The 20,835-nt window shown below is 30.1% G+C and overlaps 1 protein-coding gene across 1 annotated transcript; it reads right to left on the bottom strand.

Moving 5' to 3' along the window:
* Window positions 1-772: 772 nt before the first annotated feature.
* LOC139525213 (uncharacterized) lies at window positions 773-16,772 on the bottom strand. The gene is made up of 4 exons (XM_071320403.1): window positions 16,675-16,772; window positions 14,810-14,884; window positions 6,719-6,778; window positions 773-5,390 (listed from the first exon to the last, which is right to left on the bottom strand). The coding sequence occupies exons 1-4, from the start codon at window positions 16,770-16,772 to the stop codon at window positions 5,108-5,110; spliced, it is 516 nt and encodes a 171-aa protein (XP_071176504.1). The 3' UTR covers window positions 773-5,107.
* Between the last annotated feature and the right edge of the window lie 4,063 nt (window positions 16,773-20,835).

Below are 20,835 nucleotides of genomic sequence, written 5' to 3' on the forward strand. Positions count from 1 at the left end.
GGGATTTTACAGGCATAATATATACAAAATTTGACGATTTTGTACAATCTGTAGCGTGACAAAAAGTCTGGTGAGCCATACTTTTTACTATATTTTGGAAAAAAAGCATGATAAAATTTTCGTTTTGACAAATTATTATAAAAAAATGTAGGGATTTTAATTAAGACGCCCCTAGCCACCATCAGTTTGATACAAAGGTGTACATGTATATCTAACTTCTATCTGAAACTAAAGAACCCCTAGATTTTGATGGAGTTTATGTTGCTTAGTCTTCAGTTTTCTATGTTTTGTTTTGTATACTGTTGTGTCTTTTGTACTTTTTTTTCCCCCTCTTTTTTTGCCATGGCACTTTCAGTTTGTTCTAGACTTACAATGTATGAGTTTGAATATCCCTTTGGTGCCTTTTGCCACGCTCTTTTAATTTCTTGTGATACACAGATGAAAGATAACTACAGGGTTATTTAACATTTAGTCATCTCCATTGCAAGACTTCTATCTTTTAACAATTTAATTTTGGATGTAACAATTCTTCTGATTGGGTGAACATATTTTTTTATGATTTACTCCCTAAAAATGGAATTTAAATTTGAACTTTAAGAAATAACTGGAAATTTTTTTTTGTTTATTCAAATAACATAAAAAAACGTGGTGCACACTTTTAAAGAACTTGTTATGTGGGTTATTCAGTGTTTTTTTTTATTAGTAACAGTAACAGTAAGTCCCAAAAAAAGAGTCAGAACAGCATGCAGCTGAATGATAACAAAATTATAAATTGAAGGTAAAATATATTTTATTTGATATGAAAAAAGTAAATACCAATAATGTAAAATTGTTGTTACAAACTAGAAAATCAGGACTAAAACTAAAAGCAAACCCAATAATATATATTTTTTTCTTACTTAAGGTATCTAGACCATAATTTTACAAGAGCTGTTTGATCGCCATAACTATGGCAATTACTTTTATCTAATTTAAAAACATCATTTTTTTAAATAATTTAAGAAACAGGTTTAACAGAATTTTAGAGAGTTGTAACTCCAGGTTTAATTTGTGTGTTTTTTGCCTAAAATATAAATATGTTACCACTACTTCTGCCAAGGTCTAGATACCTTGATATAAACATCTAACGAAAATGTTACACAGATTACAATTAGTAATGAAATGAAAATTTATAAAAAAAAATTAAAAAGGCACACAATGGATGAAATTTTGGTATAAATTTAACTGTTAAATAAAACATTAATGATCATGTTACAAGTTCAGTGTTGGCAACTGATCTTAACCAGAAATTATAAATTGTTGAATAATAAATAAAAAATTTGAAAATTTACCAAAATAACTTAGTCAACCTTTAAACTTAACATGAAACTTGATGATTTCAAGGTTTAGTTTAAATAATGCTTTTGATTAATCAATTTAAATTTGTAAAATTTACAACTAACAATACTCAAAGTATGATACAATATATATAAGTAAAAAAAAGATTTAAATCACAAGAAAAATATAGTAAACTGATTATATATATTTTGATACATTTATATCTGTGTATGTGATTTACCAATCAAAAAAAATTCTTAATAATAAAAAAAGGCCTCGACTAGGTATATAGTTGCTGCTTCTTCAAAATATCACAGTCAAATTACCATTTTTAACAGAATTGTAAGGTATCGTTATCACAACCAGTTGAATTTATCAAATCTTGTCATTTTAAATGTTAAATCAGTTCAATAAGAAACTAATTATAGGTCTTAAAATAAAAATTAAGATCAATATGAAAACAAGTAGGATATGTTTGATATTAAACTCAGCATGAGTTATAATTACCTCCCTTGCACCTATAATCCATATCATTGTGTATCATGAAAAATTAATTGTGATACAAATTCAGTTTAAAAAAAATACCTTTACTGTACTGTACAACCTTAAACCATACAACGATACATCGTAAATGATCTTGACATAAAATATTGAGATTCTTATAGATTATTTGAACAGTCGTGATGATGAAATTAAAAAATATAAACTGTACGATAGAACACTTTTTGAAATAACAAGATGTTAACTGAAGTCACATACACAAAATCTGTTATCCCTTAACCGTAAAACAAAAAAAAATATTTAACGAAAATTCAGCATTTTGTACAATCCATGCAATAAGAAAACGAAACACAAACACTTAAAACAAAATGCGAACTAATATCTAATCTTTATTTTACAATTATTATTTAGCAAACAAATTATGCCTTGATTTATCAACACAACTTTGTGTATGACTTTGGATCAAATCCAGTCAATCTAAATGGGCGTATTGCATTTCCGCTAATTTTTCAAAGTCCCAATACTACGTTTCCGCAAATTTAAAGTATACGTTTCCGCAATTTGTATTTATTACTTTTCCGGAAATTTACCTGGTAAATTATAAATGTTTGATTATATATTAGATAATTTAAAAAAATTAATTTTTTTTGATAAAGGAAAGGCTCTGATCTTTTATCTACAATATACTAGATATATCTTTGGTTTGGCTTACTTGTCAACTGACATGATTGAAGAATGCTTTAATTGTTGAATTAATAGCCGATGCTCCATCTGACGATAAATGCATGAAGTTTACCGATTGTATAATGGAATTTTATATAGATGGCAATTCGATATTTCCAACAACCATTTGGGCATCACCTCCTGACCCCAAAGAAAAGAGGAACAACGAATGGTGCCGTGTCTTTTCATGCCCACCCGAACGAGCAATTTTACGCTAGCCATCCTAACAATTTAGTCTTTGTCGATGTGTTATCGAAGCTGCAAACAACATCTTACATAAGGATGACAACTCTTACTGTAAAAGCACCCGTTCGGAAATATGAAAAGGAGAAGATGGACTTCTTTCTTGAAAAAAATATAAATCTTGTAAGCGGTGAATGTACTACTACATGGACTTTGTACGACGTGTAGGCTACAAATATTCTGCCAGAACTGACTTATGAACTCAGTCATATCAAGATATATCTGATTAGTGCTGACTTTTGAGCATACATTTTCATACATTTTAATGATGAATTTAACTTGCATGTTATGATGACCTTTAACTTAATAAATATTTATTTTTCATTGTGGCTTTGCTTTCGATCAACAGGTATTCCTTAATTATTTGCGGAAAAGTAATAATTCATTTTTTCCGGAATAGTTCCTTTTTTTCCGGAAAAGTAAGATACTTATTTGCGGAAACGTAAACTTTTTTTTCTGGAAACGTCATCTTTTTTTTCTGGAAAAGTAATGCCAATTTGCGGAAACGTGAAACGCCGATCTAAATATGTCAAATTGCCACATATATAATTTCATACATAGAATTATATGTTTACAAAAAACTAACAAATTTATCAAGTTTAAAGACAATATTTCAAAAATTTAGTTGTGAAAAAGATTTAAAATTTGCTAACTCAGATACCAAATATCAAGCTGTTTTGACTTGAAAAAAAATTGTTACAGAAAAAAAAGAAACAGCTTGATAATGTACACATGACAGACATAGGTACAGCAGTATAACTAGTTCAGAACAGTATTTTTTCTAAAATCTACAAGCAAACCACAAAAAAAAAAACAATTTCAAGATTGGGTGTCTTTTTCTGAGCTTCCATTTTTGGGCATGTTGCAAGATTAAAAAAAAAAAAAACTATACGAAATCATTCAATTTACATAAAAAATAACTTGAAATTTAAAGATAACAGTATTAAAAAAATCTATTGTCAAAACTTTTAGACGCCCAAGCTACCTTACTTTAAACTATTACACAACCATTATAAAATAAATAAATAATATTATCAATAATTAAACTACCAAATATAAGTATGATAACTAAGAGGGAACTACATAGTAATAAGGATGAAGTATATACTTTATACATTCTATTTTTGACCAAAATTATTTTTTAGTAAGCACATTTTATAACAAAAAATTCAAAAGTAATAAAATCATGGCACATCAGCAGAATACAATATATTCTTAAACACCAAAATAGACACAAGCTTCATAAAATCAATCTCATTTTACAAATGTTAGTATACAAAAATTACAACAAAGATATTAAAAGTTAATTGTTTAACAACACTTTTTTCAGGGATGATCAGAATTTCCACAATCATTAAAAAGTTTTTTTTTCATTAAAGTTTCTGTACATACAGAATAACAAACATGAATACATAAATGTCCCTTTCACATTCTCAAAATCATAAATATTTTAGTGTATCTAAAAAAATTTGAAGGTAGAGTTTATTTTTATTTTTATATACAATTTGTGAACCTAAACACAGCTGTATATTTAAAACAATTTAACATGATAAGTAAAAATTGATATAGCTATTAATGGAGTTGTTACAATCTCACATTGTATTGTCATTTTTGATACATGTATTTTCAAATATGTTGTTTGTAGATGATATTTTTGAAAAAATCATGAAATAAAACATAGTTAATAGTGCTTGTTTTTTTTAATGTTATGTTAAAATAAAAACTATTCCTATCAATCCAATATCATATTTTTCATTAAAATTAAGTTAAAACTTCAAATATCACTTTCAACCTATCATGCTATGGTTTAGAACTTATCTTCACTTCAACTGTCAAAGGGAAATAATAGCATATGTTTAAAATTGTAATCACACAATTATAATTGTAATTGGAAACTAGACTATTGTTGTATGATATTTGCAGAAAACTGTTTATCCAACAATAAGAAAAAATATCTTTTACCAAAATAAGTTTAAAATGCAGTGAAAATTAAGCAATAATGCGGACAAAAAAGAACCTTGAATATTTTATTTTCTGTATCATTTGAAACTCTGCATTTTTTCATTAAATTTAGTACTGTGAATAGAATCTGTTTTTGCATTGTAATCATATACAAAACAATGAGACATTGATGATCAATATCACATTAGCAGTTATCTCCCTTGGAACTGTATAGACACCCCTGTTTCCCTTTTAGTTAAAATCTAATGAATGAATCCTTTTTTTATACTGAAGTATGATGATGAGTATTTATACAACAGGAATAATTTTTCTCTTTATCACAGATTGAAGCTTCATGCATATGCTTGTGTTAGGGGTCAGTTTAATCTTCCTCATCAGATTGCTTTGTTTCCTTCTTCTTTCTTTTCTTTTTTTTCTTTTTCTCAGAATTGTAATCAACTAAAGGTTCCAGTTGAATACCACCCTTCTCTAGTTGATCATCTGGAGTTCTCTTTGGCAATGGTCTTGGTGAGTCAGAATGTCCACTAATATTGGGAAGGGGACGTGGCTTAAACATTTCATTTTCAGTAGAATAATCTTCTCTCCCAGTGTTGTCTGTCTTTAGATGCTGAGCCCTGGATGGTACTGGTCTGGATGGTTGTGGTCTGAATAAAAATATGTCAACATTAAATGTTTTCTGAGATTCTTATAATTTCTAAAATTTACATTTATAAATGTAATATGCAATGGCACTAAATTACAGGAAAAATAAATGTGGGAATGTGTCCATATGAGGCACAGATGAGTCCCCCGCTTGCATATAATGTTATAAAGGGAAATAACTCAAGAATGGTAAAAGAAACCTAACCAAAATTCGAACTTGAACTGTGTTTTGTGGCAATGAGCATTGTGTATAAGTTTCATAACATTTGGTTGATGCAAACTAAAGTTAGAGAACCGAAACTAAAAATTCAGCATTTTTTCTATTTGTGAAGATGTATAACTCTAGAACAGTTAAAGTGACAAAAAATTCAACCTTGATCTGTATTGAGTGGTAATCAGCATTGTGTATAAGTTTCATAGCATTTGGTTGAGGCAAACTAAAGTTACAGAACAGATATGCAAAATTTATCAATTTTTCGATTTGTATTACAATGGGCATAACTCTAGAACTATTAAATTGGTATAACCAAAACCAACTATAGGACATAAAGAATGGACGTACACACACACGGACAAGGGTAAAACTTTATGTCATTAAAGGGCTGTAACTACTATAAAGAATTCTTGTGACAGTTTGAATGTAAAAGACAATAGGTATAGATATCAACAGTTTGAACATTTTTGCTCTGTTAGAATTTCTCTAATTAAAGCGGTTTTCAAAATAATGGGCAAAACCTGAGACTACTATAACACAGAGATTGGTCACTTCCTGTACTGACCAGTCAAAACGTAATTATTTTGTGGTCGTCGATAACATCCGAGTCACGTGTTATAGTAGTCTCAAGCAAAACTTGCATTTTACCCCTATGTTCCATTTTTAATCATGTCAGCCAACTATTCTGGTTGTTAGATAGGTCATCAAACACTTTTTTTTAAACTAGATACCCTCATGATTGATTGATTGGTGTTTCATGCCACTTTCAACGCTATTGTGCTATTCTGTGGTGGTAAGTTTTTTTTGGTGGTGGACCTGAATACTCAGAAAGAACCAGACATTCATTCAGGAGGAAAGATGACAATGCTAGTCAATTCGGATGATTGGGGTCAAGTTTGGTTTAATCAAGGATTTTTATAGTAAGACTTACTATACAAATCCTTGGTTTAATTTGGCCCTCTATTTTCTGGAGAAGAATTTTGTCAAAGTTAACAGGCAACAACAAACGCCAAGTGATGAAAAAAGTTCACTTGGCCTTTTTGGTCAGTTGACCTAAAATAAGTCCAAGATATAAAAGCAGATTTCAATGACTTTTTTTATGGTAGATATAAGTACCTCACTACTTCAGTAGGCTTCCTTTCCTTCTTTTTAACAGCTCTTTCTTTCTCTGGAGACCTGAAAAAAGGGAAAATCAATCTTTTAAAATTTCAAATGAAAATGAGAATAAAAATCAAAGAAGAACAGACAAACATAATGTCAAGTAGAAAAGGAAACAATAAAAGCCTTTCAGTGACATCCTTGTCCTTTGGTCTTTGTGAAAAGTTTTGTATTTCTACCATATCTTATTTTATAATTGTAAACAATATATAGGCTGAAAAATAAAGATTGAGCCATACAATCAGAGAGATGAACTCAAGAAGCCTGCTCCAAATACAAATGACAAAAATATTGAAATGACGACTTCAGGTTATAAACATTAAGGAAATCATAGTCAAACAAATAAGTTCATGCAAATATCAACCTTCTTTTAAGAAGTCTGAGTAGAAAACACAAAGTTCTGAATGATTTTATCAACTGAGAAACATATATAGGGATACACTTAAAACATTAATAATGCTATATATAAAAGTAAATTCAAAATGAAAAAAAATATATGATTATTCTTTTGTCTTAAAATGTATGTTTATATTCAATGGTAAACTTTTATGTGCACTTATTTACTTTGTATTGTCTGCTTCCATATTGTTTGGTATCTCCTTTCAATCAAAAGAGAGAGAAGGGATATAAATTTAATTGCGTAGTAGCTCATACAACATCTTTTATTTTGTTGTTTCTATGAACTAGAGATATTGCTGTCTATGCTTTATTATTAATGATCTTTTTAAGCCTCTCTTAAAATTGTTCATGGTTGCTGTATCCCTGAAGTCATTTACAGCTCTTTTTATTCATATAATATCAATGGAATAATGGCTTTTTTTTCTCTCTCTCACATTTTCCATAAAATGATTGTCACTGATTATAATATTTACGTTTTTGAACAGAAATTCATAATCAAATTTGGAAAATATAGCCACACCAGAAAATATTAGCAAGAATAAATATATGCAAAGCTGTATTATACAAGCACATGTGAATTTACACTTATTTTGTAATATCAAACTGAACTAATTGTTACTTTCTCTCAGATTCTGATGGTGTGCCCAGTGAGACCCCTCCCCCCATTTTCCGTAGGAAAACTGACACTCATAGTCAATTAATATTAACCTACCATCTAAAGTACTCAAAATCACAAGCTTATTGCTGACAGGCTAGTGATTCAGTAGTTGGATTACTAAGACTACTCAGCCACCGAGGCCTGAAGAAACATATGACTGAGGAGGACATAGTGCCCACCCCCCACAATTTAAATGAGGACACTATAAGACATGTGTATTAAAAATGTTTTATTAAGGGCATACGATACAGTTACAGGGAAGGTAATGACGTTGCTAACGTAAAATGTTATTTTCGCGACGTCAAACTATGACATATCGGGAAAAGATGCATTTTTCGACTGATTTTTATCATTCAAACTGATTTAATTTGAAAACGAGTGCATGGACCCCTATTTTTTAAAACAGCAATTTGTTTCATTTTGCAAGGAGAATATGTGACCCAAATTTTATAAAACTGTAAATAGCGCAATTTTTTAATTTTGATAAACATGAACATTTTATTATTTATTTCGGAATAAAAATTGCATAATTTTTAATGATACTCATAAAATACAGAAATTACCGATTATTTAACAAAAAACAATTTGTGTTTATCTTTTAAAACAAACCAGGTGCTCCGCAGGGTGCAGCTTTATACGACCGCAGAGGTCGAATCCTGAACAGTTGGGGCAAGTATGGACAAAACATTCAAGCGTGATACAGCTCTGAATTTGAATTGTGATCAAATTTTTGACATTACATGGTGTTTTTTTTTACACAAAACAAATGTCAAGATTTTACAAATCAATTAAAGATTTCTTCTTCAAACTTTTTAAATCTAAAATTAAATAGTTGACACAGCATAGGTTTCTGACACAGAATGAATGTGGTCTAATGAACTTAAAAGTTTTGTTTTGCCTTTGAGCAATTCACTATGCTGTTGAATATTAATCCTCTCAAAAAAATGTTTAAAGAAATTTTCTTTTTATTTATGAAATCTGAAATGAGAAAAATTTAAACCTCTCCCCTTTTTTTTCCACATCCCCGTTTCCCTTTTTCCAAAACTGATATCAATTCAAATTTCTAATGGAGTTTGCAACAATAACTACTCTTTTAAATACATCATAAAATATTAAAATGTAAAATAAAGTGCTTGTTATCACTGAATGGTAAAGATTGGTTGGTAGTAAAAATGAATATACATTGTTTATTGTATGAAACAATAAAAAAAACTTCATCAGCAACATTTTATATTGGCAAATTTCCAATGAAGTTATTTACATAAAGTTATTGTCAAATAAAAATAGAAAATGACATCATAGTCATGTCTGGCAAATGTCCAACATACATTATCTAAAAACATTTTAGATAAGATAAGGAAAAAAAAGCTTCATCAGCAACATTTTATATTGGCAAATTTCCAATGAAGTTATTTACATAAAGTTATTGGCAAATAAAAATAGAAAATGACATCATAGTCATGTCTGGCAAATTTCCAACATATATTATCAACTACTATTCTATACAAAGAAAGATAACTCCAATTGAAAATTAATTGCTATTGCACAATATTGTGCAATTAGATATTTCTTGCTATTGTGCAATACTGTGCAATTGAAAATTTCTTGCTATTGCACAATACTCGATATGGAATCCTGATTTGGACCAACTTGAAAACTGGGCCCATAATCAAAAATCAAAGTACATATTTAGATAAAGCATATCAAATAAGCCCAAGAATTTAATTTTTGTTAAAATCAAACTTAGTTTAATTTTGGACCCTTTGGACCTTAATGTAGACCAATTTGAAAACTGGACCAAAAATTAAGAATCTACATACACAGTTAGATTTGGCATATCAAAGAACCCATTTATTCAATTTTTGATGAAATCAAACAAAGTTTAATTTTGGACCCCATTTGGACCAACTTGAAAACTAGGCCAATAATTAAAAATCTAAGTACATTTTTAAATTCAGCATATCAAAGAACCCCAAGGATTCAATTTTTTAAGTTTAATTTTGGACCCTTTGGACCTTAATGTAGACCAATTTGAAAACGGGACCAAAAATTAAGAATCTACATACATAGCGAGATTCGGCATATCAAAGAACCCCAATTATTCAATTTTTGATGAAATCACACAAAGTTCAATTTTGGACCCTTTGGGCCCCTTATTCCTAAACTGTTAGGACCAAAACTCCCAAAATCAAACCCAACCTTCCTTTTATGGTCATAAACCTTGTGTTTAAATTTCATTGATTTCTATTTACTTGTACTAAAGTTATGGTGCAAAAACCAAAAATAATGCTTATTTGGGCCCCTTTTTGGCCCCTTATTCATAAACTGTTGTGACCTCAACTCCAAAAATCAATCCCAACCTTCCTTTTGTGGTCATAAACCTTGTGTTAAAATTTCATTGATTTCTATTTACTTATACTAAAGTTATTGTGCGAAAACCAAGAATAATGCTTATTTGGGCTCTTTTTTGGCCCTTAATTCCTAAACTGTTGAAACCAAAACTCCCAAAATCAATCCCAACCTTCCTTTTGTGGTCATAAACCTTGTGTCAAAATTTCATAGATTTCTATTCACTTAAACTAAAGTTATAGTGCGAAAACCAAGAAAATGCTTATTTGGGCTCTTTTTGGCCCCTAATTCCTAAAATGTTGGGACCAAAACTCCCAAAATCAATCCCAACCTTCGTTTTGTGGTCATAAACCTTGTGTTAAAATTTCATTGATTTCTATTCACTTTTACTAAAGTTAGAGTGCGAAAACTAAAAGTATTCGGACGATGATGACAACGCCAATGTGATAGCAATATACGACCAAAAAATTAAAATTTTTGCGGTCGTATAAAAAGTTATGTATTTCTTTCGAGAAAGAAAATACAGACACAAATCTGAATTTTAAGCAAATATACAAAATTTCGACCTCATTTTACTCAAAAAGTAGCACATGAAGGTATATTTTTTATTACATATTTGATTTAATCAGGTAAAAAATAGCCTATATGCAAATTTTCAGAAACTTGTAAATACAGGTTCAAAACTGTATTGTATGCCCTTAAGAGCAGAAATACAAATTTCTCACAAATAATTAATTGTATTCTATTGTTAATAAAATCTTTTTTAAATTGAAGCTTGCATATGAAATGAAACACATACATCCCCCTTTTCCTCCTGTACCAGTTACAGTATAAGTAACTTTATACAAGAGTGTACACACTGCTTAATCAACCATTGAATTTATGTTGAAATTCTTAAAGATTTACTTGCATGTATCACATAAACTTCAACTTTTTTGAAAGACCTACAACAATGAGGTCCAGGTCATAGAAACCTATTGCTCATAGCACTTGAAATACAGGGCAAAACACAACCAGATGCTCCGCAGGGCGTAGCTTTATACGACCGCAGAGGTTGAACCTTGAACGGTTGGGGCAAGTATGGACACAACATTCAAGCTGGATTCAGCTCTAAATTTGGATTGTGATTAAATAGTTGACACAGCATAGGTTTCTGACACAGAATGAATGTGTTCTAATGAACTTAAAATTTTTGTTTTCTCTCAGAGCAATTCACTATGCTGTTGAATATTAATCCTCTCAAAAAAATGTTTGAAGAAATTTTCTTTTTTATTTATGAAATTTCAAATGAGAAAAATTGAACCCAATTTTTTTAATCACATCCCCCTTTCCCTTATTCCAAAACTAATCTCAATTAAAATTTCTAATGGAGTTTGCAACAATAACTACTCATTTAAATACATCATAAAATATTAAGATGTAAAAAAACTGCTTGTTATCACTGAATGGTAAAGATTATTTTAATTTATCAGTTGGTAGTAAAAAGTGAATATACATTGTATATTGTATATAACAAAGATTTAAGTTGATTCTGGACAAAGAAAGATAACTCCAATTAAAAAAAAATCTTGCTATTGCACAATATTTTGCAATTAGATATTTCTTGCTTACTATTCTGGACAAAGAAAGATAACTCTAATTAAAAAAAATTTGCTATTTCACAATATTGTGCAATTAGATATTTCTTGCCATTGCGCAATACTGTGCAATTGAAAAGACTTGCTATTGCACAATACTTAATATAATAATTTTAGATCCTGATTTGGACCAACTTGAAAACTGGGCCCATAATAAAAAATCTAAGTACATTTTTGGATTCAGCATATCAAAGAACCCCAAGATTTCAATTTTTGTTAAAATCAGACCAAGTTTAATTTTGGACCCTTTGGACTTTAGTGTAGACCAATTTGAAAACAGGACCAAAAATGAAGAATCTACATACACAGTTAGATTTGGTATATCAAAGAACCCCATTTATTCAATTTTTGATGAAATCAAACAAAGTTTAATTTTGGACCCCGATTTGGACCAACTTGAAAACTGGGCCAATAATCAAGAATCTAAGTACATTTTTAGATTCAGCATATCAAAGAACCTAACTGATTCATTTTTTGTCAAAATCAAACTAAGTTTAATTTTGGACCCTTTGGACCTTAATGTAGACCAATTTGAAAACGGGACCAAAAGTTAAGAATCTACATACACAGTCATGACAGTTAGATTCGGCATATCAAAGAACCCCAATTATTCAATTTGGATGAAATCAAACAAAGTTTAATTTTGGACCCTTTGGGCCCCTTATTCTGTTGGGACCAAAACTCCCAAAATCAATACCAACCTTCCTTTTATGGTCATAAACCTTGTGTTTAAATTTCATAGATTTCTATTTACTTATACTAACGTTATGGTGCGAAAACCAAGAAAAATGCTTATTTGGGTCCCTTTTTGGCCCCTAATTCCTAAACTGTTGGGACCTAAACTCCCAAAATCAATACCAACCTTCCTTTTGTAGTCATTAACATTGTGTTTAAATTTCATTGATTTCTATTTACTTAAACTAAAGTTATTGTGCGAAAACCAAGAATAATGCTTATTTGGGCCCTTTTTTGGCCCCTAATTCCTAAACTGTCGAAACCAAAACTCCCAAAATCATTCCCAACCGTTCTTTTGTGGTCATAAACCTTGTGTCAAAATTTCATAGATTTCTATTAACTTAAACTAAAGTTATAGTGCGAAAACCAAGAAAATGCTTATTTGGGCCCTTTTTGGCCCCTAATTCCTAAAATGTTGGGACCAAAACTCCCAAAATCAATACCAACCTTCCTTTTGTGGCCATAAACCTTGTGTTAAAATTTCATAGATTTCCATTCACTTTTACTAAAGTTAGAGTGCGAAAACTAAAAGTATTCGGACGACGACGACGCCAACGTGATAGCAATATACGACGAAATTTTTTTCAAATTTTGCGGTCGTATAAAAGTTAAACTTTGGCTTACGAACCATGAAAAGAAGGTCAAGGTAGATGAAATCTTACAATTATTCCATACAACTATAGTAGACCTAATGCTAATTGATCTTGAAAAACACAACTAAACATGAAGTATTGCCAAAAAGTTTTCTACCATATAACAATGACAATTTACATGTTTTTTGCAATAGGGAAACCATAAAAATACTCGGATAAAAATTGAAAAAGATCCAATGAAGTAATTAAAAAAAATCTGTCAATCGACTGAGAGTTGAAATAAACTGTGCAAACAGCATACATAATTGACTCTTTTAAATCTCATATAAAAAAAAGACACAACAAAGATATTTCAATCCGTGGATTCGTTTATTTTTTAGGGTACCAACTTTGGTGGATTGAGGAAAACTTGTATTTTGGGGATATTTGATTTCATGGTTTTGCGGGATTGCAAGCATATACAAAATGGATACTTAGTTCAACATTTAAATTTGAGGTTTAATCATACTCACACAAAAAATGAAAATTGGTATCCAATAAATAATAATGAATCCATAGTACCAGGTTTTCATTTTTGTTGGTACAAATGTATGTGCCCTAATTGGGCTGTTGCTCAATAGTATATTGAATTTTGCAGCAAAATGCTGTCCTCAAATTATTTCATTATACCAGAGAAATAAAAAATAGATTTACACAAAAAATATATCCTTTACATTAATTGGATTCCTCTCCAAAGTCTCTTGGCTCAAACTTAACTATATCAATGATCCAACCAGAAAAGCAATCAAAACAAAAAACTGAACATTGAACAATGAAGCATGAAAATTAGGTCAAAATCAGAAGAATCCTGCCAGACAGATATGCACGCCTTACAATAATTCCTTACACCAAATATTGTTGGCTTATTGCTTAGAAATGCTGTTTATTGAACCATGCAAATGAGGTCAAGGCAAGGACAGCTAGATGAATCTTGAGAAGGATCCAAGCGATAAAAAGTTTTTATTTCCATAACAGTAGCTGGTCATTAAAAATTATGTCAAATGACACAAAGAAACTTCGACAAGTAAGACACCTGTAATAAAAAACCCAAGAATGTGTCCACAATTCACGGATGACCCACTCGCACTATCATTTTCTATGTTCAGTGGACCATGAAATTGGGAACAAAACTCTTATTTGGCAATAAATTTAGAAAGATCATATCATACAGAACATGTGTACTAAGTTTCAAGTTGATTGGACTTCAACTTCATCAAAACTTACCTTGACCAAAAACTTAAACCTGAAGAAAGACAGACGAACTGACGAATGGACGGACGAACGAACAGACGAATAAATGCATGCACAAACCAGAAAAAAGAATGCCCCTGTACTATCGTATGTGGGGCATGAAAACCCCAAAAACTATTTGATACTGAGGTCAATATTTTGCTATGGACAGGACAAAACATCGAAACTTTTCAGTGTTAAATAACCATCTCTCAAATAAAACACTGGTGAGCAACATTTACCTTTAAATATCAGTAGATTTCAATAATTAACAGCTCTTATTGAAATGAAATTACATCTGATCATTCAAACTATAAATAACTATAAACTAAGAATGGACAATAATTTTTGAGAAACTAAAAGGTATACATGTACTACAATGATTGTTTAAGGACAATTGACAATTTACCTTCTTGCTTTTTCAGGATCAGAACTTGGAGAATTTGGATCTTGGCCAACCCTACAAATTGGCCAACAAGAGGATCTATAACAAGAAATCAGTCAATAATCACAATATAATGAAATTAATCATCATTTGAAGAACATAAGTTATGTCCTAATCAAAAGTTGGATTACATATAAAACTTTTATGGCAAGCAAAACAAGCAATGCACAAAAAACATTATATAGCTCTGATTTTTATATCACCAGATGAATTGTAGCCAAATAAGCTATGAAAGCCATAGTTTGATACATGTGATGTTCTTAGTCAAAACTTGAGTATGAATTTTAAGTATCATTATATTTAAATCATTAGAATCTGTTTTATTCATATATACAAGTTAGCCAATTTAATAAAGCAAATGTTATAGGTTTTTTTTGGACCAAGGGCGCACAAGCTGAAATGTTGCCTGCTATATTGACAATGATTGATTTAATGCTGAAAGTTCTTAAAAATAAAGGTTTTAATGCAAGTATTACATAAGCTTAACATTGATTATCCATAATTTGTGACAATAAAGTCAAGGTCAGATAAAACCTTGGAAATATACATGCACACCTTGATATCATTCCATACACCAAATATAGTTGACCTTTTGCTCTACAACTTTGTACTTGTTTGGCTTTATAAATATTTTGACATGAGCGTCATTGATGAGTCTTATGTAGACGAAACGCGTACTGGCGTACTAAAATATAATTCTGGTGCCTTTAATAACTTCTTAAGGTTTGCCATTGAACCATGAAAATAAGGTCAGGTCAAATAATGAGGCAGGCAGGTACCCCTTACAATCATTCCTTGTACCAAAAACAGGTTAACTATTATTGACAATAAAATGAAAGAAACAGGCTTAACCAGAAAACTAAATATTAACCAATGAACCATGAAAGTAAGACCAAGGTCAGATTAACCCTGCCAGACTAACATGTAAACCTTACAATCATTCCATATAATAATAATATTTTTAAAGTTGACCTATTACTTATAATATCTGAAAAGAGGACTGAATTATATAAACATTGACCAATGAAACTTGAAAATAAGGCCAAGGACAAATTATACCTATAAGACAGTCATGAACACCTTACAATAATTTCATACACCTAAATATAGTTAACCTATTGCATATAGTTTTCAAATGCAGATACAAACCTTATAATGTAACTTAAAAGTAGATCATAATCCAGTAAATGAGGTCAAAGTCATGGGACATGTAGGCATTGCAAGGAACACATATAGCAAATAGTTAACTTATTAATCTAATAAGTGAGTATTTTACAAAAAAAACTATTTTTCTAATGTGGTAGCTAATACTACAGGGAGATAACTTTGTAAAATCAGCGAAACGTTTTTATTACATTGCATTGTTAATGGAATATTAAGCTTTTCAATGATCAAAATTAGTGTTTGTCAAACTGCTATATAACCAGTGTAATTTTTTTGATAAAATGGTTTCATATTTTTGTCAGAGGGTCAAAGTAAATACTTTGTAAAAATTCATGAAAATTAAACAAGCCAAATTAATTTTAGTCAAGGTGTTAGGTACCACCTAAAGCAGTCTAACAACATGACAATAATGTCAAGGACCGTGGATGTATTACATATGGAAATTTCGTGAAATAAAGCTTTTTACAAATAGCTAATAGCACCTACTGCAGAAATGTATTTGGACATAATGGTAAAAAACTGGTTGAAATAACAGACTCTTAAAGATAATGTAAAAAGGCCATCCAAACTTTCAAACAAAATTTAAATTTTAAATGTATCTCTTCAACTAGCAACTAATGCAGTAATTTCTAAATCAACTGACTGTGTCTAAGAGATTTACTTACCCAGATTCTGGTGAACTATTTTTTTCATCTGAAATTAAAAATAAATAGTATATTACATAAATTCCTTTTAATACATTTAACTTTACTGTTTTATTCATCTATAGTAATCATCATAGCCTGCTAATACTAAGGTTGTGAGTTTGAAACTTAATTGCTGCAAAGTGCAATTAACTGAAATACATAATTGACCAGAATAGGAAGTTTTTCTGGCAAATATTAAATATTGATGATTGTTTCAGGGCATTCCTCCAATAGAATAAAGCTGACCAATATGCTATAGTCAAGTGCACTGATAGTATGGCTAAACAGCAACAATCAAGCAATAATTTAAAGGGAGATAATTCAAAGATTGACACTGTAATTCCAAATGTTTCATACAAACATGTGTTCAAATCACCTCCTATGTTAAAGAAGCAATATGATTCATCATTGTAACAAAATACAGAGATGAGTAGTAAATTATTTTTACAATAATACATTATACACACTGAGTAGTTGACATAAACATGCAATAACATTTTAATGAACAAGAACATGGAGAGAAAAAAAAAACAGAAGAACAAAAATACAGAACTCCTAGGTAAATTTAAAAAGTGGAAGTCCATAAAAACTGACAAAATCAAATATTATCAACCAAAGGTGAAAACCAAATGTCATGTTCTTGACTTGGTAGCAGATACTTGCTCAGGTGAGTTCAGGAACTCTACCTCTTTACTTTTTAAATGTATACAGCTCTTGATACTAAATATATGAAAATCAAATTGCACTATCTGTATTTTATATTTTTATCATAGTGTGTGACCATATACTATTTACCAGATGAATGTAGATTTAATTATAAATTTTACAAATACCAAAGTTTGATATAATAAAACGTTATTACAACTGTCACATACACTTAACATTAACCAAGAAAACTAAACATTGGCCAATAAACCATTACAATGAGGTCAAGGTCAAATGAACCGAACCAGGTAGGCATTTACAGCTAACACTTCTTCCATACATCAAATATAGTTGACCTATTGCTTATAGTTCATGAAAAACAGACCAAAACACAAAAAATTAACACTAAACAATGAACCATGAAAATGAGGTCAAGGTCAAATAAAATCAGCGCGACTAACATATATAGATCATAAAATATTTCCATACACCAAATTGTATAATTGATGTATTGCATATAGTATTAGAAAAAAAAGACCAAAACTCAAAAACTTAACAAGTTGACCACTGAACCATGAAAATGAGATCATGGTCAGACGACACCTGTCAGCTAGACATGTACACCTTACAATCCACCAAATATAGTAGACCTATTGCATACAGTACAAGAAAATCAGACCAAAACACAAAAATTTAACTATAACCACTGAACCATGAAAATGAGGTCAAGGTCAGATGACACCTGTCAGTCCTTCCATACACCAAATATATTAGACCTATTGCTTATAGTATCTTAGATATGGACTTAACCACAAAAACTTAACCTTGTTCTCTGATTCATGAAATGAGGTCGAGGTCAAGTAAAATATGTCTGACTGGCATGAGGTCCTTGCAAGGTACGCACATACCAAACATAGTTATCCTATTACATTGTACTTAAAATAAGAGAGAATTTAACATTATAAAAAATCTTGACTTTTTATTCAAGTAGTCACTGAACCATGAAAATGAGGTCAAGGACATTGGACATGTGATTGACGGAAACTTCGTAACATGAGGCATATTTATACAAAGTATGAAGCATCCAGGTCTTCCACCTTCTAAAATATAAAGCTTTTAAGAATTTAGCTAACGCCTCCGCCTCCGCCGGATCACTATCCCTATGTCAAGCTTTCTGTAACAAAAGTTGCAGGCACGACATAAAAGCACCATATACAAATTCTACTTGAGTTGAGGGTTAACAACATGCAAAGTGATACAAGACATCAAGCTAAATTGTTGGTGTATAACTGTAAAGACAACTAATTTAGGTAAATAAATAAACTTCACTTCCGCCATCTTTAACCAATTAACCTTCTTTTAGATTTATTTTGCATTCACTTCAATCAGACAGTAAAAAAGAACACTCATCAATAGCAACTTTGTCTTTACACAAACTGCTGTGAATAAAAGTTATGTTCCAAAATTTATTTTCAAAGTTCAACTCTACTCAGATTTGCTGTTTTACAAAGATTTTTTTTTACATGATCTTAAAAACTAAACCTTTCTTCAGTTTTCCTTTTCTGATAAGCAATCTTCAACCACTATTGGCTTAAGATTAAATTCATTTAAAAATTCTTAAGGGGGCTTGCGGGTCTAAATCAACTTTTTTTTCTAATATAGGATTTTGCTATTTTTTTCTATAATAAAACTTTATCTTATACCTAATAGAAATATAAAATAAAAATATGGGGTCACCGTTCATTTAAGCTCACAATCTGCCTCTGAAAGAAGCATACATTTTTGTTAATGTCCTTTTTTCTGTTGAACTAATAGGAGAAATATTGGTAATATCGAAATAAAAAAAGAACTAAATTACAGAAATCGCTTAAATTTTACAATTATTTACTTTATGTACAGCTTGTTTGAAAACAATAATAAAAAATATAGGTCACCGATGAGTTAAAAAAGATATTATAATTTAAAAATAAAAAAAATGACATTTTTGCACCAAAGGGAGATAATTTGGGGCTTTTTCAATAATATAAAAATTTTGAAAGTCATCTGTGGCCAAAACCAAATCGATTTGTCTGGGTGATTTTTGTACCATATTATAAAGTAATAACTTATAGTGTAATAAATAAAAGTTGTAATGGAAAAACAAATGTTTATTTTTTTCCTGAATTTTTTATACCCGCCAGCCTCCTTAAGGGATCCGCGGAACCCAGTGTCTTGCCTACTTATGCTGTTAATCCCAGGCTCAACAAAAGAAGAATAAAATCAATAAAAATATTCCTCTTGATACTACCTTTTGATTGTAAGAAGCTTCTGTCCAAGTTAAAAAAAAAAAACAGAATGTTTTAAAAACTTTAACTGCAGACTGTCTATAATTTAAACTGGAATAAAAACTAAGTCCATTTATAAGTAAAATACAGATACACAGGTAATAAATTTTAACAAAATTTTCTTTTAGATACTAGCTTTTGATCATAAACAAGCTTCTGTCCAAGTTTGGTACAAACCCAGGATAGTTTAAGAAAGTTATTAAAATTTCAAAAACTTTAACCACAGAGTGAATGTAATGATTCCTGGCCAAAAATTAAGTCCATTTTTAAAGTAAAATATGGAAAAAAAATTTAAAGTAAAATATGGAAAAAAAATCGAATTTTATTTTTCCAAAATTTACTTCTGGATACTATCTTTTGATCATAAACAAGCTTCTGTCTAAGTTTGGTACAATTCCAGGATAGTTTAAGAAAGTTATAAAAATTTCAAAAACTTTAACCACAGAGTGAATGTAATGTTTCCTGGTAGAAAAACTAAGTCCGTTTAAAAGTAAAATATGGAACAAATTGAATTTTATTTTTACAAAATTTACTTCTGGATACTATTGTTATATCTGTATATTATGTAATGTTTACTCTTCTCTCCACAGGAGCTGGAGTTATAATATATTATCAACCAACCAAGTTTTACAGTGTTATATCTGTATATTATGTAATGTTTACTCTTCTCTCCACAGGAGCTGGAGTTATAATATATTATCAACCAACCAAGTTTTACAACTATCTGATGATCATAAACAAGCTTCTGTCCAAGTTTGGTAGAAATCCAGTTTAGTTTAAGAAAGTTATTTAAATTTCAAAAACTTTAACCACAGAGTGAATATTTGTGGACGCTGCCGTTGACACCGACGCCGCCGACGGAATGTAGGATCGCTATGTCTCGCTTTTTCGACTAAAATCGAAGGCTCGACAAAAATGCTGTAAATTCAGAAATTATTTCAAGGTTTTTCTTATTATGAATAGTTGTTCCAGGGTTAGTATGGCAATAATTACATTCTGATGTCTGATATATACATCTGTATGCAGAATTTCCTTAAATTGCAACAATTAATCTCACATTATTGTCTTTTCTTCATAAATCACAATAATAAATGCACACAATAATTTCTCAATTTACAGTAACTGAATTCTTACCTTAAACTTAAAGGCTTAGCAGAACTATGAGATAAAC

The sequence above is a fragment of the Mytilus edulis genome, chromosome 5 (genome assembly GCF_963676685.1).
Source record: "Mytilus edulis chromosome 5, xbMytEdul2.2, whole genome shotgun sequence".
NCBI lineage: Eukaryota > Metazoa > Mollusca > Bivalvia > Mytilida > Mytilidae > Mytilus > Mytilus edulis.